The following is a 24551-nucleotide window of genomic DNA, read 5'->3' as shown; positions in this document are numbered from 1 at the left end:
CAGAAAGTACATATGCAATTGATGAATATTCCAGACATTGTTTCATGACAACGCATTTCAAAAAGTGTGTCAGTAATCCACACTGTATGCTATGAGAAACACAAGGATGAACATTTACCTTTCTCAAAGTGCCACATACTGTAGAACTGTGTGATGTTGTGTTCTCTCAGAAACGTCTAAACCGGTGGATGATGGTCAGTTACAATGTATTCCACCGCCAAAACTTCAGAAGATCTAGACATTGCTTTAGGCCCTCCTTAACTACCACCTTACTTCATTGCTCTGGGGATGGGTATACAAAATAGCAAAGATGTAAACATATAGAATAATGTTTCAACATGTTGCAAGGCAAAAAGAAATATTTTCCTAAATGCACAACACACCTGAACAAGCTGAAGGTCCATGTAATTATATAATTATATAAGGCTCTAGAGATTGACCATTTTGTTACACAGTTTTAGGTAAAAGCCAGCCCACAGCTGAATCCTTACCAAAACATTAACATTACAAAGCAAGTTAGCCAAGCATTACCGTGAATTCCAGATGTAAAATTATCATTTGTAAAGTAAATCCATCTCCACACTTGATCACTATTTTGCTCAGGTTTGTTGTACATGCACATCTTCATTGCCACTTCATGGTTTTGTGTCAGTTGTCTGGGACGGGTACTCCTAGTCAGGGTAAGAGCATTCTGCACAATTGATAAAAAACAAATAACCGTTACATGTTAAAAACCATTACTGTATTGAAAAGAATGTTACACAAACAAGATTTGGCCATGGAGATTTGTGATGTCTTAACACCAGCAGCACAATAGTTCCACAACTGTTTCCATTTTATTAGGATGTGGAGCAGAGAGCACCAGTTCTAAACTCTTTTATTATTATTATTATTAATGTTCTCCTGTATCTCACAGCCCATATAAATCCTGAGTAAATAATTGAAACGCATTGATTTACATGGTTAACATAATTATTTATTGTCAGTAACATTGGACTGGTATTCCATAACTCTTGACTAAAATATAAATCCTTTGAAATATTACTTCTATAGATTTTAAAAACACATTAACATAATGTGAAACCACATTATTGACATAGAAGATCTTGTACACTGTGTTATATAGGGTATTAATTGATGGTTTGTGCTCACTAAGATCATCTAATATGATTCATTTTTTATAAATTCACTATCTGTACTACTGATCTCTAGTAGTGTGTCTGTTTGGATCTGCCATATAAAGTTGAGTAAAGGTTTTGACAACACATTTCAGTCAAGAAAATTGGTTAAAATTAAAATAGCAGATTCATACAGTCAGCCAGGTTAGCTATAAAGCTAATGATCAGGACACTCTACAAATGAACAATTTTCAGCTGTCGACATTTAACAAGACACTACATATGTTTATAACTGAGAGAAAATTATACTAACCTTTAATCGCAGTGTTCCTCTGATGGCGGCATCGCAAAAGAGTTTGCGGTCTTGGGCCTTATCTGTAGGTGCTTGATTCCATGCTCATGAGAGCTCTGTGACTCTGGTCCCGCCATGATAGTAAAACAAAGCATGATTGGTTGAAGATAGAACAGATTGGCCTGAGTAATGTGGCCATTATCTGATTATCTTGAGTAGACGATGGGTGGAGTCCACGTATTTGTAGATTTATGTGCACGTCTTGATGCTAGATAGGTTTAAAAATGGACTTACGTATGTGGATAGCAATCCACAAATGCACAGGAAGCGATCCACAAATAAATGCGCACAATTCACAAAAAATGTGTTTGTGAGTTAAAAATATATTTGTAAATTATATTTTTTATTTGCAAATCTCATTTTATTTATTTGTGAATTCACTTTATTTTTGTGAAACTCGTTCAACTTATTTTTGAATCTTTTTCCATTTGTATGTTAATATGCAACAATTCCATCTCCATACAACACAATCCTAAAAACAAAACTGGAGTTATTTTTGTCAAATAAAATGCTGCATAATACAGCATCACAGATGAGATATTGCTTGAATATAATACAGTTACTATTGATTTATTATTATTAGTTGTAGTAGTAGTAGTAGTAGTAGTATAACAGTTAATATTGCATAACTATAGAGTACAGTACAGTAATACTACAGTATTTCTGTCATTCTTTTTTAATTTCAATTGAGCTTTTCTTTTGGCGGAGCTTTTATTTTGAAGTGTTTCTGTTTTGTTAGATCAAGGAGCTTGGACGTAATGAAGGCAGATTGCCAATCCGGAAAAGCCGGTTGCTATGTGAATCACAGTAATTAAACCGCAAAAGGCTACTAAATAAATAAATAAATTATGACTGACTGTATAAAAATTTAATTATCGGCTGCAGTATCGAACACGATTCTGATACAAATATTGGTATTGGTGCATCCCTAGTTTTTAATCCATGTTCATCTCCATATTAACATACGCTAAACCTGCTCCAGGGCAGTTTACATTCCAGATCAGAGATCTCATACAGATTCTGAACCAAACAGATGTGAGCAGTGACACTGTCCCTTTATCTCTTGCTCCAATTTAAAGTGCACTTAAGAGAAAGAATTTTAAAAATCCACAAAATCAGCTTTTTATGATCATTATTTATTTGCAACAGTTCAACAGACAAGTAAATATATAAGGAAGGATAAAACAAAGACTCTCTCATCAGCTCAATTCGCTCATAACACATAAAAGACATTTTTGGGAACCATCTGTTGGCTTAAATCTTTTTCAAATAGGGATAAAAGAAAATCCCCCTCATCTAGCTCTCTGCTTTGATCTTAGATTTTAGTTTGGAATGCCACAAACCCAACCTGAGCAATGCAAACAGTGAAGGGCCCAGTGCTGTTATGACTCCTTTATCAGCACTCTTAGAATGCCTCTCATCCAATCAGATTCAAGGACTGGGCCTAACTGTTATATTGGAAAATGAATCCCATAGTCAATGTACATGTACAACATAAGAATTACATGATGAATGCTCAAGTGAAAATATACTTTCAAGGTTGTGCATACAGTCAGCAGACACAGCAGCGCTGCCACACTCTTCTCCTCTTCTTCAGCTCTGTGTCTCTATAGTTGTTTAGGGGAAGGTGGTTTATCAGCTCATACAGTGTAAAGATGCAGAAGGAAATCTCATCGTAAGCCGTCCTTGTGCCATTCTCAAACAGGCAGGCAAACAAAGTGAGCGGCAGGGCATCAGCAGACATCACCTCAATATATGCCAGGTCAGAGTAGGCACTGGGGCCGTCGTATATCACCCAAGGGCCTGACCAACTGTCTGGGTCCCGTGGCAGAAGACTGAGGTACACGCCCAGGTCACGACGGCCATTCAACCAGGTCGGGTGTGTATATACCACCCACGTAGGAGGAAGGAAATTTTGTGGAGATATCAGAGCTGCAATGGTTCTGTAGATGGTCTGTCTCAGAGAGTATTGTGATTGTACAAGCTGGTAGAGCGGAGCTGGAAATCCGATCACGCTGCCGTGACACCCATTTCTCGGCTCCACAAGTTTCTGCACCAGCTGACCATCATGAAAATCTGCTCCATTGTTAAAGCTTACAGCCTGCACGCGGCAGCCGGATGTACTCCGAGCGTTGCAGTACAGAATGTTCAGTCCATCTTCCTCATCTACTGACACCATCTGACACTCCACGCTCTCTGGCGCCACCAACGCCTCCCCAAAATGCCACACGTTTCCATGTGTGTCACTATAAAAGCAAAATAAATGCGACGAAGTCTTGCATTTCTTGCCAAAGCAATGTCTGCAGTCAATGTGATAGGCATAGGCAGGAATGATTAAACGTCCAGATTTTAACTGTGTTCCATGACCGGGACCCACAGCAAAAGTGGCCCACTCTGGCAGAAAAAAAAAAATGAATACACAGTGAGTCTCATTCCCCAACCATATGTATGCACTTATTTGTGCTTGAAATCTGCATATACAAGTTTATTACAAAGAAAATATGATTTATTAATAAGTTTACACTAACAATTATTCTAAATTTATGAAAACATTCAGGACCAACTGAAACCACACATATGCCAAAAATCACATACTCGTGGTGTCCCTTGCAAACATGGAATGAACACAAAATAAATGAAATTATACAACCTATAATATATACACCAATCAGCCACAACATTAAAACCATTGACAAGTGAAGTGAATAACATTTATTATTTCGTTACAATGGCACCTGTCAAGGGGTGGGATATATTAGGCAGCAAGTGAACAATCAGTTCTTGAATTTCATGTGTTGGAAGGAGGAAAAATGGGCAAGTGTAAAGGTCTGAGCTTTGACAAGTGCCAAATTGTGATGACGACTGGATCAGAGAATCTCCAAAACGGCAGGTATTGTGGGCTGTTCCCAGTATGCAGTGGTTAGTACCTACCAAAAGTGGTTCAAGGAAGGACAAATGATGAACCGGCAACAGGGTCATGGGTGCCCAAGGCTCATTGATATGTGTGGGGAACGAAGGCTAACCCATCCGATCCCAGAGAAGAACTACTGTCAAGACAACCTTTATTTTTAGAGCACATTTAATCACAAAAGAAGTTAACCCAAAGTGCTTTACAGATCAAACAAACAAAATGACAGTGATATTTCAGCAATAATTGAGCAATAATTATGTTCAATACACAGTTAAGTCTATTTATATTATCCAACATATCCACTTCTGCAATTACTTACATTGCACTGTACAATATACTGTATTTTTGTACTTATATAACGGATTTGTTTTAGATTTGCACTACGTGTGTGTATGTGGGTATGTATGAAGGTGAGTGTATGTACATATATGTATAATTATTTATTTTTATTATTCTTTTTTTGTTTTTTGTTTTTAATTATCTATGTGATGCTGCTGTTGTTGTATTGTTGTTGTATTGTTGTACACTGGAAGCTCCTGTCACCAAGACAAATTCCTTGTATGTGTTAGCATACTTGGCAATAAAGCTTATTCTGATTCTGATATAAAAAGAGATTTATTTAAAGTTAAATATAAAACATTTAAATACAACATTATGTATTTATCTATTTCAAACTATTTAATGATCTGTTCAAAAGCTACAGAATAAATTTTTTTTTAAAGAAGATTTAAAAATGGTTAATGATGAAGCTGACCTTACATGGAAAGGGAGATTATTCCATAGATTAGGACCTTTCACTGAAAAGGCATGGTTACCCTTAGATCTATAGTGGCAATGAGGAACCCTCAATAAAAGTAGATCAGAAGACCGGAGCGCTCTGGTGGGGGAGTAAGAGTATAGAGTGTAGAGATGCTAAAACCTGGGAAATATGATCCCTTTTTGTTGACCCTGTTAAAAGCCTAGCTGCCACGTTTTGAACTAACTGTAGGTGGGATAACGCAGTTTGGGGCAAACCAATGTACAATGAGTTGCAATACTCTAATCTTGATTAAATAAGTGAGTGGATCACAATTTCCAAGTCTTTATGGAAAAGAACCTAAAATCAGAACTTCGGTTTTGCTTTCATTTAATTGTAACAAATTGTTTGCCAGCCAATATTTAATATCTTTGAAGCAATTTAGGGCATTTTCAGATGAACAATTCTTGTCTACACTAACTGGGAAATAAAATTGGGAATCATCAGCATAACAGTGATAAGATATGCTGAATTTATGAAAAATAGAGCTCAGAGGAAGCATGGGGGAGGGGGGTCTGGTCTGATAGTTAGTTAACGCACCTTTAAAATTTCATAAGAGACCTGAATCTTGTCTCTTTTCCACTTGCACTCTGCTTTTCTGCACTCTTGTCTGCGAGCACAGGTGACGTCATTTAGCCAAGTCTGTGAAACACCCTTAATTATCCTTGGCTTGAGCAGAGTGACATTATCAAGTGTAAAAGTACAAGATTTATTAAAAGCTTCAGCCAATGATTCAGTGTCAAGTCCAGCTAAGACATCATCTGTGAAATGAATTAGATAAAATCCTAAAAAAAGATTGGCAGTAGACGAGTAAATGGACCAGGAGTGACGTTAGGGCTGAGAAAAAGTAGGCAGAGGACATGTAGAGACAGATTAAAACATTATTGAATGATGGTCAGAAATGCCAATATGGAAGACCTCATCTAAATTAGATACAGAAAGACCATAAAACAAAACAAGTTCTAATGCATGACCCATTTTATGAGTAGGACCAGTGACACAATTTAAAGATGAGATACATTTGTTTACCAGAGGTTTTAATGAACAGCATAAATTAATATTAAAATCCCCAAGAATCAGAGAAATTCCGAAAACTATTGGATGAACTGTTGGACGTCAAAACTGGAATACATGTCCATAGGCAGCATTCTGCATTTAAAAGTGTTTCTAAAAACAGTGGCAACACCACCTCCTCGTCCTGAAGTCTGCGGAGAGTTTAAAAAGTCTCAGCCTGTCGGTGTTAGATCCCCCAGGGCCATTTGTTTGCCATGATTCAGCCAGATCTCAGTAAAAAGTCAAATAATCATGATATGAATATGATCGATATTGAATGTGCATTAATAAGGGCCATCTTAATAGTGGTGACATCTGTGTTTTGCGGTGAAATAAAAGATTTGCATTTCAGCAAACTGAGATTATCAAAATTGCCACCCTGCTTCACATTACTTTCACCGGTCGGAGGGTGACGAAGTGAAGACCAGATGGCCGTTATGTGGTGGCTGTCAGGGGAATCAGCTGGTAATCTGCAGGGGTGTTGGCATGACCCTCGATGGACATAATGGGGGCAACGTGCAATTCCAAGAGCAGCACAACAGTTATAAACTCCATCTGACAGGTGGGCCGAGAAATTCAAATGCCGTAAATCCAGACATGAGTATAATAAAACCATTGATGATTGCATGAACTTGCAAACAAGCAGGGAGCTCTCCGCTGAAACTGGCGAGGGGCAACAGCAAATCTCCAACAGGCCAAGATGGACAACAAAAGGCAGAACAACCTCAATAAATCGACCAACATGACCCAAATTCAAAGTCCACGTGCTCCAGCCCCACTGGACATCGACGATGTACAGAGAATCAAGCAGTCTTGGCAAAGACCATCGGTTAGTGCAGCGGTGTTAATTTCAGTTGAGGTAATCCAGTCAGATGTGAAGTGTTGTGTAAATTTCAAACAAACTAAAAAGTCAATAGTCCATAAGATTGTCCATAAAAGAGAAGTATAAAACTTGATTTCCTGAGGTCGCTCATACAAAAGGCCACTAAAACGTCTAGGTTACGTATGTAACCTCCGTTCCCCGATGGAGGAACGAGACGTTGTGTCAGAGAAGTGACACTAGGGGTCTCTCTTGAGCGCCGATATTCACCTCTGGACTATGAAAAAAGGCCAATGAGAGTTGGCAACCAGTATTTGCATGTCCCGCCCCCGGACATACGGGTATTTAAGCGCCGCAAATACGGGAGTTCATTCAGGATTTTTCTGAGGAGCCGGAAATGGTCCGGCCACAACAGTGGCTCGGCTCAGCGACGTGGCAGGGAAGACACAATGTCTCGTTCCCTCCATCGGGGAACGGAGGTTACATACGTAACCTAGACGTTCCCCTTCTGTCGCTCTCTCCACGTTGTGTCAGAGAAGCGACACTAGGGGTCCACTTATAAAAGTGCCATGCGCTGAGCCGTGTACGTGAACTGCTGATACAGGAGCGAGCAGGTATTCTTACGTGCAGGAAGACCAACTGTATCAGGCTGCACGTACCCTTCCCGAATGCCCCATTTAAGCCATCAGGATTCCTTATCGTTACCCTGGAGGGGAACAAGGTGCTGGCCGCCAACCTGGGAACGGGCCAAGCCTGGCCGGGCCTCTTTTCTCTCTATGTTTCTTGCATAGAGCAACTAAGGCCGGGGCCCTTACACGCATTGAGGGAAGGGGGTCTTAGCCCTTATTCAGGGCGGAGAAGACCCTGCGGAGGCCACGCCTACCCGAGAGGGGAGGCAAGTTTAAGTGGCAAAACCATCAGAGGCCTGCTTAGGGCCTATGTGGAAAAGTCGGTGCGGTGGTGGATCCAGCCTCATAGAGGGGGGAACATACAGCACGGCAGCTGAGGCAGCCATGACTGCCTAAGGGAAACACGGGAGTCAGCTCGCCAGAGGGGACAGAACCGTGGTGTTACACACAGGGGGAGTCTGAAGGAGGCCTTACCTGTGGAGCGCCTATACCAGTACAGGGTAGCTTGCGGTACCCGCAGTGGCTTGGGTCAGCGAGTTCCTCCGCTGAATTGTGACCCACGAGGGCTAGGGAGGAATCGACCAGTGTCCCAAACCTGAGATCTCCTGGGAATGAAGGCGCACTGTTTCCCCTGGTTAGGGGGAAGGGTGCTAGGTGCAAGCGATTCACCCGGTCAGATCGTGGGCGTGCCACCGAGTTCTACGGGCTCGGTACCTGAGAAAACACGGGACGATACTGACTCAAGTCGGAGATTGTAGAATCTCACAAAAGTGTTAGGTGTTGCCCAGCCCGCTGCTCTACAAATGTCTGCTAGGGCAGTGCCCCTAGCCAGTGCCCATGAGGACGCAACACTCCTGGTGGAGTGAGCTCGGACCCGCAAGGGGGGCACGGCCTGGGTGTGATAAGCCAGGGAAATGGCGTCGACAACCCAGTGGGCGAGTCTCTGCTTGGAGACAGCTTTCCCTTTCTGCTGTCCCCCAAAGCAGACGAAGAGCCGCTCAGAGCGTCTGGTGCTCTGTGTGCGGTCCAGATAAATACATAAAGCACGTACTGGACACAGCAGTGAAAGGGCTGGGTCTGCCTCCTCCCGGGGCAGCGCTTGCAGGTTCACCACCTGATCCCTGAAGGGGGGGTAGGAACCTTGGGCACATAGCCCGGTCGCAGTCTTAGGATCACGAGAGTATCTGCCGGACCGAACTCCAGGCAAGCGTCGCTAACAGAGAACGCATGCAGGTCCCCGACCCTCTTAATGGAAGCGAGCGCGATCAGCAGGGCAGTCTTGAGAGAGACTCAGAGGCCCTGAGGCCAGCTGAGTCAAGCGGCTCGAAGGGGGGTCTCTGGAGTCCCGTAAGGACGACCGAGAGATCCAGGAGGGGAACAGGTTAGGCCGGGAGGGAGTTATCCTCCGGGCACCTTTTAGGAACCTGACGATTAAGTCGTGCTTACCAAGAGACTTGCCATCTATCGTGTCGTGGTGGGCCGCGATAGCGGTGACATACACCTTGAGGGTGGAGGGGGACAGCCTCCTCTCCAGCCTCTCCTGAAGAAACACGAGCACTGACCTAACTGCGCACTTCTGTGGGTCTTCGGCTCGGGAAGAACACCAGTCCGTGAACAGACGCCACTTTAGAGCGTAGCGATGCCTGGTAGAGGGGGCTCTGGCTTGATTGATTGTATCTATGACGGTCGGTGGTAGGCCGGCTAGATCTTCCGCATCCCGTGTGCCAACGCATCTGCCCCGAGGGGAGCCTCTGTCCGGGCATACCAGAGCGGGCAGTGGGAGGTTTCTTGGGAGGCAAACAGGTCTACCTGAGCCTTGCCGAACCAGTCCCAAATCAGCTGGACTGACTGGGGGTGGAGCCTTCACTCTCCGCCAGGAAGGCTTTGTCTTGACAGCGCGTCCGCTATCACATTGAGGTTGCCGGGGATGTGAGTGGCGCGCAGTGACTCCAGTCACTGCTGACTCCAAAGGAGGAGACGACAGGCGAGCTGTGACATGTGGAGGGAGCGTACTCCGCCTTGGCGGTTTATGTAGGCTACGACCGTGATGCTGTCTGTCCTGACTAGGACGTGTTTGTTCCGAATTAACGGGAGAAACTTCTGCAGGGCCAGAAAAACAGCCAGCAGCTCTAGGCAGTTGATGTGCCAGTGTTGCATACAGCGCCCCAACCCAATTTGGAGGCGTCGGTTGTGACCAGAACGCGTCGGGACACCTGCTGCAAGGGTAATCCTGCCCTTAGGAAGCAGAGGTCTGTCCAGGTTTTGAAGGTTTGGCGGCAGGCAGAGGTAACTTTTATGTTGTGCGTGCCGCGGCGCCATGCTCGTCTCGGGGACTCGAGTCCGGAGCCAGTGCTGAAGTGGTCTCATATGCATCAACCCCAGCGGCGCGGCCACCGTGGAGGATGCCATATGCCCCAGGAGCTGTTGGAAACGTTTTAGCGGGACCATTGCGCCTGGCTTGAAGGAAGCGAGGCATTTCAGCACTGACTGAGCACGCTCGTTGGAGAGACGTGCTGTCATTGGGACTGAGTCTCACTCCAGACCGAGAAAAGAGATGCTCTGGACCGGGGGGAGCTTGCTCTTTTCCCAGTTGACCTGAAACCCCAAACGGCTGAGGTGGCTGAGCACCTGGTCTCTGTGTGTGCATAGTAACTCTCGGGAGTGGGCCAGTATGAGCCAGTCGTCGAGGTAATTGAGTATGCGTATGCCGGCTTCTCGGAGCGGGGCAAGAGCTGCCTCTGCGACTTTCGTGAAGATGCGAGGGGACAGAGACAGGCCGAAGGGGAGGACTTTGTACTGATACGCCTGGCCGTCGAACGCAAACCTTAGGAAGGGCCGATGTCGAGGGCGAATTGAGATGTGGAAGTACGCGTCCTTCAGGTCTACCGCTGCGAACCAATCTAGATGCCGGACGCCAGATAGAATTTGTTTCTGGGTGAGCATTTTGAACGGGAGTTTGGACAAGGTCCGATTGAAAACTCGCAGGTCCAAGATCGGTCGTAAGCCGCCGCCTTTCTTGGGTACAACAAAGTAAGGGCTGTAGAAACCCTTCTTCGTTTCGGTTGGAGGGACAGGCTCTATCGCGTCCTTTAATAGAAGGGAGGCGATTTCTTCGCGCAGGGAGTGGGCATGTTGGCCGTGTACTGCGGAAAAATGTACGCCCACGAAGGGGGGCGGAGACCTGGCAAACTGAATTGTGTAACCGAGTCGAATGGTCTGGTGCAGCCAGCGTGACGGGTTGGGCAGTGAAAGCCACGCCTCTAAACTCCGTGCTAGGGGCACCAAGGGGACGGGTTTTTTGGACGTACCCGGCGGGGCTTCGCAGCGGTGCGGAACAGGTAACGCGGCGTCGGGAGGCAACGTGGCGTCCCGAGGCTCTGGTGCTGAGAATAAACTCAAAGCACTTACCTTGCTCCGCGCAGGCGGGTTCGTGACTGAGGAGGAGGTCTGATGTTGGCATCCTCTGGACTCGTCTGAACCGGCCGGCCGGGGAACAGTCGTGGGGCTGGAGGCGGGGACACCGCGTCCATGGAGCCGGGACTGTTGAGGCCTGAAAGCAGAGTGCCGTGAGAACGGCATTTGCGGGCCAGGTGACCCCAGAGACAACAAGGAAATAGCTCTATAGAGTGTAAATAATTTAACAAAAAATTCTCCTTCCGGCCCTCCACCGGGGAACGGAGTGGTCTTACCAGCTCCGGAGCTAACGTCTCGGTCTCTGGGTCTGTCATCTCAGGAGCGCCTGGGAGCCTTCTGGGTCCTCAAGGGGGTCCGTGAGACGATGGGCGTCCAACTTCTGCGGGGAGCTCAACGCTGGGGCTGAGAGCTGGGCCCACTCACTTGTTAGTTGAGGCGGAGCACCACTTTCTTTCTTTCTCGAAAGCCGCAGGAGGACGCCCTCGGCGCAGCAGACAGGGCATGGCCCCTGGCGCAGGTTTGCGGCAGGGCAGGATGCTTTTTTTGCTTGAAAATAGCCTTGGTCTGTTTCTTCACCACTGAGGACTGCTGGGTGAAGTCGTCAAGTGGTGTCGCCGAATGGACGGAGCTGGGAGACGGGGGCGTTCGAGAAAGCGTGCTTTGTCTGCCTCCCGTACTGCCTGTCCATCGTTGCGTTTCTGGACCACGGAGTGGCCATCACCTGTTTGAGTGCAGTTCCTGCAGCACGTCAAGAACAGGACTACCCAAGTGCAGATATGAAGTGCCCTGGCCCGGTGGACTTGCAGAAGGGGGCCATGGCATGCAGGGGGGAGCGGTCTGGGACCGTTCTACCACCGAGGGTAGCGAGAGCGGAGGAGCGTGGAAGCTGGGCTTGCTCAGCTCGTCATGCACATCCGGGAAGGAATCCGGGGGGGGGCGCGGCTGTGAGCGGCGCACATGCCCGCGGAACCAATTAAGCCCGGGGAAGCATAGCGGACCTTCTTGCGTCAGGCTCAGACTGGGCGGAGACCCGAAGGTGGCGGCCCAGGCGAAGTTATCCGCGATTCGGCGCCGCTGTTACGCTCTCCGATGCAGCGGTGACGTCATCATCCAATGCCGGGAGCTTCGAGGACCGGCGGTAGGCTGTTAGCGGACCGCACTAATCCCGAGCTCGGGGGAAGCAGGCAAGCGTGCCGGGGAGGCGGGAGGTTTTCGAGGGGATTTACCTGGCGAAAGCGTCCCGTTATTCTCCCCAGATCGTTCTCCATCGCCCGCGGCGTCTGCCTCAATCCCGTAGGAAGGAGGCGAGGCGTGGGGGGCGGCTGAACTGGCTCTCTCTCACTACAAGAGAAAGCAGAGATCGCAACACTGCCGCGGTTATGTTCTCACTCTGAAAACATAACCCATTGGAGAGCATGCTCATCCCAAACTCGGACGGAAACAAGCAAGCGTGCCGGGGAGGTGGGGGGTTTCGAGGGGGTTCACCCGGCGAAACGGAGCCCGTCACTGTCCCCAGATCGTTTTCATCGCCCGCGGCGCCTGCCTCAATCAGGAGGCGAGGCGCGGTTTTCTCACTACAAGAAAACGCCTACGACCGCAATGCTGTCATGGCTATGTTCTCGTACTGAAAACATAGACCATTCATAAAAACGCTGCCTGCGTGTGATCGCAACCCAGGAATGCAAGGCAGTTTTTATGGCCGTCAGAGGTGGGGAGAATCAACGCATCCAGAAACTACACAGAGGCGGAAAATCGTCTTTAAAAAGACGCGTCCTGAGTAGGACGTTCAACGCCGCTTTGCTCTTTTAGAGCGAAATTCACTCTTTTAGAATAACTCTTTCGAGTTGTCTGCGCTGTCGAAGCGCCTAGGGGCAAGAATGCACAGCCGTGCACGAATGAGAAAGCCGCTGTTGTGCGCCGTCAGATCCAACAGCATGCAGAGCGTCAGAGGATTAAACAGGAACTTGGTGTGTAACTGCATGCACGACCATCGGCTCCGAAGAAATTTTCTGAATTAACTCCCGTATTTGCGCCGCTTAAATACCCGTATGTCCGGGGGCGGGACATGCAAATACTGGTTGCCAACTCTCATTGGCCTTTTTTCATAGTCCAGAGGTGAATATCGGCGCTCAAGAGAGACCCCTAGTGTCGCTTCTCTGACACAATGTGGAGAGAGCGACAGAAGGGGAAATGATGTTATACCTCAATTTATTTGGTATCCTGCACTTTCTTTGGTACCAAATATCCTCATTGCTTATGTTTGCTGGTAATTCTTTTCATCCCAGAGCTTACCTCTATTATTAACAATTATTGTAAGTGTTACAATAGTGTTTTTTTTTATTATTTTTTTTACCAAAATTGAATTGGAAACCTGTGTGTGTGTGTGTGTGTGTGTGTTTGTATTTTTCTGTTATTTATATTTCAGTGATCTGACATCTTGTTTCAATGACAGTTACTGTACTTTGAAATGTGGAATTAAAATGGCAAATGGAAATTTGTCTGGTTTGATCAATCATTATTCTTGATAAACTGCATGCTATAAATATTAAAAAAATTATATATATATATATATATATATATATATATATATATATATATATATATATACAATAAGCAGCAGCAGATCGCTCGAAAATAGCGTTTGCCTCCGACGCCCCGCGGAAGGTCCGCCTTCGATGGAACGGCGGATGGCCAGCGGGCCGGCCACGGAACGAAGGCAGTAGGAAGGCGGCTGCAAGCGGCTGCTATTTTGTTGGTACATTTTTATGTCTTTATATGTCATCGAGTGTCTGTTTATATGTGTGTCTGTTGTCAGAATCGCTTCTGAAGATATTTATTTAATCTTATGGATTACTATTATGCTGAGTTATGGGATTTATTTTTTAGCTTAAAATGTTGGCACCAATTCACTTTAATTGTATGGACCAAAAAAGCTGAGAAATTCTTCTAAAAATCTTAATTTCAGTTTAGCAGATGTAAGATAGTCATACACATCTGTAATGGCATCAGGGTGAATAAATGATAAGATCATTTTTATTTTTGGGTGAACTATCCCTTTAAAGGTTCTTGTCAGATCTGGATGAATTTGTCCATAAGAAGAGAGGTTTGGAAACCTTTCTAGTAATTATTACAGTGAAAACATGCCCACAAGAGACATTATATAAAATGCTGAAATATTAACCAAAGCAAGATCATGCTTTATTAATGCCTACTTTGCTATTTCATAGCTTTTAAAGTCCTGCATGGATTCTTACAGTTTTCAGTGTCAAAAGAATTTAGATAATTAGTTCTGTACTGCAGTACTGCCGCTCCCTAAACACAGAGTTCGCAGCGTGCATAGGGCACCAACCCTGGTCGCAGAACAGTACTTTCGCCATACGATATCTCACGTGCGCACCTCGCTGTGCACATGCAGAAATGCTGTCTGTTTGCGCTCCAGTTGTCAATCACACAAATTGCAGAGCAAAAGGCATTTACACTTAACTTGGATGTTAACATCGATTTATACAGTTTTTACATATACAATTTATCCACATGTTAAGGATGTTTTCCTGCCTTAATCAGCCAGAAGTAGCTGCGATTGTTTCCAGTACCCCCACGAGGGTATGGGGGAAATGCGAAAATACTGCTCATGACATGCGGGACGTGGGACAAAGTGCACTGATATATTCCTGCACTGATTTAAAAATGTACACTTAAAAACTGATGTCATAAGAACCCATATTTACAGAATCACCCTGAAAATGACCATCACTGTGACACAGTAAAGCCCACATTATCATTAGATTCACAACTCACCTCAGTGTGATGCTTTAAGTTGGAGCTGTTATTTTAATCTTGAAATATCAACTTGACTTGGTGTTAGGTTCAATGATGAAAGCATTGCATGATGAAACTATTCTTTTTTTTTTACTGTGCGGAGTGAAGAAAATGTTTCACTTTGTTAGAAGAGCATGATGCTGCAGCAGTGATGGACTCGGTTTGAATGACAGTCTGTGACAGCGTGCACAGCTGTGTGAACATCCGCTGTCGCGAAAATCCCATTCAATAATCTCTCAATAAATTAAGTGTTAATTAAAATTAAACCAGTAATATAACAACAGGAACGGCGCCCATTGTAACAAAGTAAAAGTTAAAAAAATTTAATCAAAACTTACTTGAGTGAGAGTCAAAAGTATCCACTTTTAAACCTACTCTAGTTGTTGTTGTTTTTGTAAATGTAACTGAGAAAATGTAGTGCACTACTATCCACCTCTGTTGTACAGTGTAGTGGTGCTGAAAGTCCTTGTATGGAAATTGTTTGGCCATGTTGTATGCAAATTAGTGAAAACTAGGGATGTCCCGATACCATTTTTTTTTTAGTACGAATACCGAATCCGATTCCTACTTTTTGTTTTTGTTTTCTGAATGCCATGTCAACTGATTATTTCAATTTTATCATAAAAATGGTATTTAAGTAAATTAATATATTAAAACTTTCATCAAATGAAAGCATTATTAATTCTCAACATGATATTGTATTATTTACTTATCAAATGATGTGCTTTTATACATAATATCACAGCACAATCCAAAAAACAACCTTGGAGTTATTTTTCTCAAATAAAATACTGCATCACAGATATGAGATATTGGTATCACAGATATGAAATATAATACAATTACATAATTGATCTGTTATTATTAGTAGCAGTAATGCAGTGAATATTACATAACATTACAATAGTGATACATTTCTGTCATACCTTTTTTTTTATTAAAATTGATCTTTTATTTTGACTGAGCTTTTATTTTAAATAGTTTCTTTGTGATGATGGTAGCTTTTCAGTCTTGAAAAGCCAATCGCTACTTGAAAGTGATTATTAAACTGCAAAAGGCTGCTATTTTGTTAAATAAGTATGTTCTCAGTATGTGCCTCATGCTACAAAATGAATTAGCACTCTGTCCGCTGTCATCTGCTACAAAAAGTGCGCTCGATGATCATGATGGTGTTCTCCCAGTATGAGCCAAGGAGGAGCATTAAAAGGTACGTGCAGTGCAGCTGGCATCGGCACAACATCTTCTCCACACATTCACAAAAACTCACATTTGAAGTGCGCAGCACATGCAAACTATATATTTATCTCATTATATTGCAGGTTTTGCGGTTAAATAATCTCACTAGGACATAATATAATTTTAATTTGTATGCTGAATGTTTACTGAATAACATTCGTATGTCAGATGATATCGGACTTCTGGAGCATTTTTATGATCACGAGTACAAGTAAATGAGCATGGTATTGGACCCAATTCTGATACATCCCTAGTGTAAAGAATTTTTCATGAAAACATTTGCTTAGCGAATAAGTAGACACAATCCAAGCAATAATTAGTGAGTGAGGCCCATTGTTTTCAAAATGATTTTAAATGCTGTGGCATTTTCACAATGATCAAGCAAAACGATAAAAAAGTGTTTTAAAGTTAAAGGTGAAGTGTTTAATTTTTGCACTACTAGTGCCACCAAAGGATATTTAAAATAAAGATGTTTACCAAACACTCAGACCCTCAGATCTCCATTGTTAAGACAAACAGATAGTCCCGCCCCAAACTCACGCCATTGGTTTATTTTTATTTTTTTTAATTATTTTTGGTCATACCCCCTTTGAAACTAGAAAAATATTTGCACCCTCCATCTCAATAGTCTGAGACTGCATTTCCTTTCAGCTTAATGACACTCTATCTGATGAATTACGAAAATATATATTTTTTAAATACAATGAAAACTGCAAGCTTTCCTTTAGTTTTGCTAAATAATAAAATATTATGTGAATCTGAACATTTTGTCACTAGGTCTACACTGTACTGTTATTTTATGTATGCTTACTGTGTACAAAAATCATTAATTATAATAATATCCTTTTTAAAATATCCAAAAATATATTAAATCAAAAAATGACACTGCTTTGCAGGAGCAATTTCAAAGGAATAGCTGACCAAAAATCAAAGTTTTGTCATTTTTTTTTGTTCCAAACCAGTATGACTTTTTTCATCTGTGGAATATAAGAATGAGGGATGAGATTATCATGATTGTGACTGTCAAGCTCCAAAGGCACATAAAAGCACCCTCAGATTTGTCCAAATAACTTGTCACTTTGTTATATTCAAGTCTTTGGAAGCCATACAAAAGAGTTATGTCCAGAACAGACTGAGATTTAAGTGTTAATTCATTGAAAATCGTCCCATTTCCCAACATCTTTTATTTACGTTAGCAGTTACATGGCCAAAGGATTAGTCAAATTTGAAAGAGTGAAATGAAGCCAGATTGGAGAACTAGGGCAGTCCTCAACATCCCATCCACAGGGGGTGCGTCCCATACCTTGAGGCCCACTGGGTTGAGTTCATGTTGTTTTGTCGGGCTGATTGGGATGCTCAAACAAACAGAGCAGTGTTTTAATGACTCACAGAGTTACATTTGATGGGGTAATCAACTGGGATTCGAGAAAGTATTTTAAATAAGGCTGTTGATTTAATGCGTCAATTCAGTGCGATTAATCATTTAAAACTAACTCGTAAAAAAAATGTATGCAATTAATCATGTGCCCAGACCGTAATAAGGAAGATTCCTGAATAATTCAAGCTTGCAGTACCACCTGTATTCTCCAAGGGGCAGTAAGCGAAACTCCAGCTCTATAGACAACAGTACAGAGAGCAAAACAACCCTTCAGCAGACAACATAACATGAGAACGCATTCAGGCGTTCAAAACACAGCTTGATGGAGCACAAATCCGAATTTAGGGATCTCATGACATGTTTTTCTATGTATTAAACCTTTGAGCTTGGATGGGCCCGTCAGATGTAATTGTCTAAATATTAACAAATTACAGTCTTGGCCAACACAAAACCGATATCGTTTAAAAGTTTAGAAGCTCTACTTTCCAATGCATGTAGACATTATAACCAAGTGCTTTGAAATTTGCAGATACATCAGAAGTGTTACGTTTTGATCATTTATTAATAATTTTGCACTGTACATATTAATGTAATCAGTAAAAACATCAAACTGATCAAATAATGTGTCGTATGTTGTTGGAAATCTCCCAAAGAGTAAAATACAACCAGCCTATGTGTTGTACTCACAGACAAACATATAGTCAGTAGCTAAGTGTATGCAGGGTTGTGAGAGTTACTTTTGAAATGCACTAAAGATTACAGAACACATGCTGTAAAATGTCATTTGTAACATATTCCACTAGATTACTCAAGGTCAGTAACGTATTTTAAATACTTTGGATTACTTCTTCAGCACTGGTAGATTTTTTCACTTGTTTTGACTATAAAACTGTCATTACAGTAAGACAAAATACAAATACATTATTTTTGTCATGTTATAAGCCTTTAAAAATGTCCTGTTTCAGTGGCATAACCAAAATTAAAAACACCTTCAAAGCTTAAAGGGTTAAACTATGTTTAATAATAAATCATAATAAATCCCAGATTGATTGGCAAATCCAAATGCTGAATGGATTGCTGTGGACTGTAGACCAATGATTGAGTTATGTTCAACAATATACAAATAAACAATACATTGTATTCTAAAGCCGCTTTTTATATTGCCTTATTAATGCCCCCAGTAACTCGTCTGCCACAATAATGTAATGCATTTTAATTATCTGAATATTATTGTTTTTACAATATACATACAGTCTCTTGCATTGGCTCCTGGCCAATGCAAGAGACTGGCACCTTCAAGTGGACCTTGGAAGGCAGCTCAAGTTCCCGAATCACATCACGGCCACTTCACTCCGCCCAGACGTGGTGATTACATCGGAGTCGACCAGGCAGGTGGTCATAGTGGAGCTTAGTGTCCCCTGGGAAGACAGATTGGAGGAGGCAAATGAGCGCAAGTGAGCCAAATATGCAGAGCTGGTGGAGGAGTGCAGGAGCGGCGGCTGGAAAACACGCAATGAGCCAGTGGAGGTCGGTTGCCGGGGCTTTGCAGGACAGTCGTTACCCCGAACACTCAAACTCCTTGGAGTTAAAGGACAAGTGTGCAGGCGAGCCATAAAGAACATCTCTGAGGCTGCCGAAAAAGCCTCACGATGGTTGTGGATCAGGAGGGGGGAACCGTGGAGTAGCACGCCACTTGGACACAGGCCGGGGACTGATCACCCACGGCTGGGTCGCCCGGGCGAGGGTGTCTGTTGATTAAAGACCCGAAACACCTTTTGACCCCGGGTTCATCACTGATGACATGTCCAAGTAGCACCAGAAGGTGTATGTTAGAACTTTCACTGCTGGCTCAGCCAGTGACCTCCGGGAAAGACCGGATGACACCCATGAATAGTATGGCAATGGCTGGAGTGACAGCTGACAGCGCGGAAAGACGGCAACCGGGGCAGTAAGGGTTAGCAGCCCGAACTGCAGCTCCTGTAAAGGAGCACCCAAGCAAGCTACGAAAAACCCTTCTGAAAAATACCCCCAGGGATTCCCGAGAGGGCGGGAGAATGAGAATCCCAATCGGACAGACTCTCAGGCTATGACACAAGCAAACGGACAACCGACAATGAGCACAGTTTGTATCTGCGGCAAGGTTTGCAAAAACCCGACAGGTCTGAAGATCCATCAGACAAAGATGGCCTGCCTTAAGGGTGGACGAATGCAGCAACGCACGGGGGCAGTAGCCAGTACCTCAGTTTCTGGAGTATCAGTTGCAAAACCTGGTCAGACGGAGGAGGAGCCAGGCCCGGAGTCACACCACAGTGCCCGGAACCTCCAAGCTGCACTAGCCTCTTCTCAAAGCAAAAAGCCAGAACAGCACCGGGTGAAGCGGCCTGCCGCTAACAAGAAGGAGTGGCACCAGTTCGATGAGGACCTCGATAAGATCTTGGAGTCGACATGCAAGGGGAATGTTGAACAGAAACTCCGTACCATGTGCACCCTCACAATGGGTATAGGCGCAGAGCGGTTTGGTGTTACAGAAAAGTGTGGTACATCTACTCCATCACAACCAAACCGGCGAGAGGTAAAGATCAGCCAGCTCAGACAAGATCTACGATCCCTGAAACGTCAGTACAAGGGAGCAAAGGAGGAGGAGAAAATGGCCCTGGCAGAGCTCAGAGAGATTGTAAGGAAGAAGCTCAACACACTCAGGCGGGCCGAGTTGCACAGAAAAAAGGGGAAGGAGCAAGCCCGCAAGCGTAAGGCATTCATCTCAAATCCCTTTGGCTTCACTAAGAGACTCCTGGGACAGAAGAAAACCGGCAACCTCACGTGCTCGGCAGAGGAAATGAACCACCACCTCAGTATCACATTCAGTGACTCTGCTAGGGAGCAAGACCTCGGCCCCTGTGAGAAGCTCATCGAACCTCCAGAACCAGCGGCCCAGTTCAACATCTCCGGGCCCACCTTGAAAGAAGTGAAGGATGCGGTAATGGCAGCAAGATCAAACTCCACTCCTGGTTCCAGCGGAATACCTTACAAGGTCTATAAACAGTGCCCAAGGCTCCTTTTACGACTCTGGAAAATCCTGAAGGTGTTCTGGCAGAGAGGGAAGGTGGCTTCCCAATGGAGATCAGCAGAGGGGATCTGGATACCCAAAGAAGAGAATGCAAGTACCATCGAGCAGTTTCGCATAATCTCGCTGCTCTGTCGAAGGTAAAATCTTCTTCAAGATCGTGTCACAACGGCTAATGGAGTTCCTCTTGAAGAACGGGTATATAGACACCTCAGTGCAAAAGGGGGGAGTCCCAGGAGTACCTGGATGCTTAGAGCACACAGGAGTGGTGAGCCAGTTGATCCGGGAGGCAAAGGAGAACAGAGGAGACCTTGCCGTACTCTGGCTGGATCTTACCAATGCTTACGGGTCTATTCCCCACAAGCTGGTCAAAGAAGCACTGACAAGACATCATGTGCCAGAGACGATCCGCAACCTTATTCTGGACTACTACAACAGTTTCAGATTGAGAGTTTCATCAGGAACGGTAACATCTGCCTGGCAACGGCTAGAGAAGGGTATTATCACCGGCTGTACAATCTCCGTACCACTCTTTGCTCTAGCCATGAACATGATCGTCAAATCAGCAGAGCTGGAATGTAGAGGTCCCATGTCTAGATCTGGTACTCAGCAGCCACCCATAAGAGCCTTCATGGATGACCTTACTGTGACAGCAGCTTCAGTTCCCGGGTGTAGATGGCTTCTTCAGGGGCTCCAACGCCTCATTCTATGGGCAAGGATGAGTTTTAAGCCAGCCAAGTCCAGGTCCCTGGTTTTAAAGAAAGGCAAAGTGGCTGATAGGTTCTGCTTTAACTTGGAGGGGACACAAATTCCTTCAGTAACAGAAAGACCAGTCAAGAGCTTGGGGAAGATCTTTGACAGCGCCCTGAAGGACACAACCGCGCTCCAACAAACCAGAAGCGACATGATGAACTGGCTCACGGCAGTCGACAAGTCGGGGCTTCCAGGAAAGTACAAAACCTGGATGTACCAACATGGAATCCTACCAAGGCTTCTCTGGCCCCTTCTTATATACGAGGTACCCATGACAACGGTAGAAGCACTGGAGAGAACCATCAGTCAGTTCCTCAGGAGGTGGTTAGGACTCCCACGGTCCCTGAGTAACATCACCCTCTATGGCCATTCCACCAAGTTGCAACTTCCCATCAGCAGCTTGTCCGAGGAATTCAAGGTCACACGTGCCTGGGAGGTCATCATGTACCGAGATTCCTCCGATGCCAAAGTCTCCTCAGCTGGAATCTGTGTTAAGACAGGAAGGAAGTGGAAGGCACAGGAAGCGGTGGACAGAGCGGAGGCTCGGCTGAGGCATGGTGTCTTGGTTGGCAACGTGGCAGTGGGACGTGCAGGCCTGGGCAGTTTCCCTAAGCCACGCTATGACAAATCAAGAGGGAGGGAGAAGCGTCAGTTGGTGCTGGACGAGGTGCGGGCAGAGGTGAAGGAGGACCGCATGACCAAGATGGTCGGTATGAAACAGCAAGGCGCCTGGACTAGGTGGGAGAACGCCGAGCAGCGCAAGATCACCTGGGCAGAGCTGTGGAGCTCTGAACCACAGCGCATCAAGTTCCAGATCCGTTCGGTGTACGATCTTCTACCTAGCCCATCCAACCTACACCGCTGGGGCCTGGTAGACTTACCAACATGCCAACTGTGCCAAAGGAGTGGCACACTGGAGCACATCCTCAGCTGCTGTCCAAAGGCTTTGGGGGATGGGCGGTATCGCTGGCGACATGACCAGGTCCTCAGGGCTCTTGCAGATATTATCACCACAGCAATTCAGAGCAGTAAGAGTCAGCAGCCCTCCAAGCAAACCATATCCTTTGTCAGAGCTGGAGAGAAGGCACATCAGCAGCCACGCTCCCCAGGCGGGCTCCTGGCCAATGCAAGAGACTGGCACCTTCAAGTGGACCTTGGAAGGCAGCTCAAGTTCCCAATTCACATCACGGCCACTTCACTCCGCCCAGACGTGGTGATTACATCGGAGTCGACCAGGCAGGTGGTCATAGTGGAGCTTACTGTCCCCTGGGAAGACAGATTGGAGGAGGCAAATGAGCACAAGAGAGCCAAATATGCAGAGCTGGTGGAGGAGTGCAGGAGCGGCGGCTGGAAAACACGCAATGAGCCAGTGGAGGTCGGTTGCCGGGGCTTTGCAGGACAGTCGTTACCCCGAACACTCAAACTCCTTGGAGTTAAATGACAAGTGTGCAGGCGAGCCATAAAGAACATCTCTGAGGCTGCCGAAAAAGCCTCACGATGGTTGTGGATCAGGAGGGGGGAACCGTGGAGTAGCACGCCACTTGGACACAGGCCGGGGACTGATCACCCCCGGCTGGGTCGCCCGGGCGAGGGTGTCTGTTGATTAAAGACCCGAAACACCTTTTGACCCCAGGTTCATCACTGATGACGTGTCCAAGTAGCACCAGAAGGTGTATGTTAGAACTAGAATTATTTAGATATAACTATTTATTATTATTGTATCATTATATATTGAATTATTGTTATTTGAGGGGCTTTCTGAGCAAATATTTATATATATATATATATATATATATATATATATATATATATATATATATATATATATATGTGCAATTATTTGTAATTAATTTGATTAATTTATTGGCATGCCTTGTATTTTTTTTAAATAAAATGTAACATTGAAAAAAATGACACACATCACCTTAATAACCGAACAAATGAATATAATCTATCAGATGTCACCTTTAATAGTGTCTCCGATGATGGTCTTAGTGAGGTCAGTGACGGAGCTCCAGGTGTCACCCTGGTCACTGCTGGACACAAAACAAAGACGAGTCACATTCTTCCCTGTTATTAGCTGGTAAGACTCGGAGGTGTGACCCAAAACAGCGATGAAGAACAGGAAGATTGTGCCAGTAAACTCATCATAAACGGGGCAAGGGTTCATTGAGCGATGGCCGTGGAGTCGCGCTGTGCTCAGAACCTGCATGTCATTCCACTGCGGAGGAGAGGAAAACACAACATACAATTTTAGTAAGAGGTTTTGTCTTGAAGTACTGTGTTTGAACAAGTATGAGGATTTCGGCATATGCTTACTTCCACATAGTTTTTGTGAAAAGCTCCTTTGCGGATGACCAGCAGATGTGCTTGAGCGTCTGCGGGCGTCAGTCTCTCCTCACAGAACGCCAGGAAACGGCTGGAACGAGGCAGATAGATCAGAGCAGGAACACGGTACGTGACTCCACTCGATTGTTTCTGGAAGAGCACAGAGCGGGCTGGGAAATACTGAGAGCCCATCACGCCACAAAACTGAAAAACATCAAATATAATATAATAGAATATATAAATCAATGGACACACATCTGTTAATGCAACATGTCTTAAACACTTCAACAACAAACTAAAACTAACTGTCTGAGCTGAGGTATAAAAATCGGTTTGCACTTACAGAAAGTATGCAGAATGTGTGAAACGATTATCAGAGTGTCTGTTCATGAGTCCATGTCAGCATCATTGTGTCGACAGAAAGCTCTGTCAGCAGTTTTCAAAAGGCTTTTGGCTGACAGCTGAAAAACAAAACCTGTTAAACTTTGAAAGGTTTTTTATTCACAATTGATTTTGTCAGCAGCAAAAGCATAATTCTTATGAATGTGGTGACAAATAGGCTTAGACATGTTACCAGCCAAGATTCACTCAACAGTTAATGCCAGTTCATTTTATAAAAAGAAAAAACATTTCTCTAAAAGAATAAGAGATGAAGAGGTGTGAAGCATTCAAAAAGTGAGTGTGAGATAAACGGATGTGTGAGAGTTACACGTTTCAAGTGTATCTGTGACTAGTACACACTACATAGAGTACACACTAGTGTGTGTGTGTGTGTGTGTGTGTGTGTGAGGGAGAACTGACAGCTTTGCAAACTAGAAAATACCGCAACATTTGAACAAACAACTATTTACAAATGAGAAGAACTCTACAACAAACAAAA

General features: G+C 44.6%; 1 protein-coding gene across 2 annotated transcripts; it reads right to left on the bottom strand.

Moving 5' to 3' along the window:
• Nucleotides 1–2667: 2667 nt before the first annotated feature.
• neu4 (sialidase 4) lies at nucleotides 2668–24056 on the bottom strand. 2 transcript variants are annotated; one of them, XM_052106510.1, is made up of 4 exons: nucleotides 24015–24056; nucleotides 23663–23875; nucleotides 23309–23564; nucleotides 2668–3864 (listed from the first exon to the last, which is right to left on the bottom strand). In XM_052106510.1, exons 2-4 carry the CDS (start codon nucleotides 23861–23863, stop codon nucleotides 3023–3025), a joined length of 1299 nt encoding a protein of 432 aa, XP_051962470.1. In that variant the 5' UTR covers nucleotides 23864–23875; nucleotides 24015–24056; the 3' UTR covers nucleotides 2668–3022. The 2 variants fall into 2 exon arrangements, with proteins under 2 accessions (XP_051962470.1, XP_051962471.1); XM_052106511.1 differs by lacking the exon at nucleotides 24015–24056 and having other exon boundaries at nucleotides 23663–23912.
• Nucleotides 24057–24551: the final 495 nt, after the last annotated feature.

The sequence above is a fragment of the Xyrauchen texanus genome, chromosome 36 (assembly GCF_025860055.1).
Source record: "Xyrauchen texanus isolate HMW12.3.18 chromosome 36, RBS_HiC_50CHRs, whole genome shotgun sequence".
NCBI lineage: Eukaryota > Metazoa > Chordata > Actinopteri > Cypriniformes > Catostomidae > Xyrauchen > Xyrauchen texanus.
This window is presented reverse-complemented; position numbering and strand designations above follow the sequence as displayed.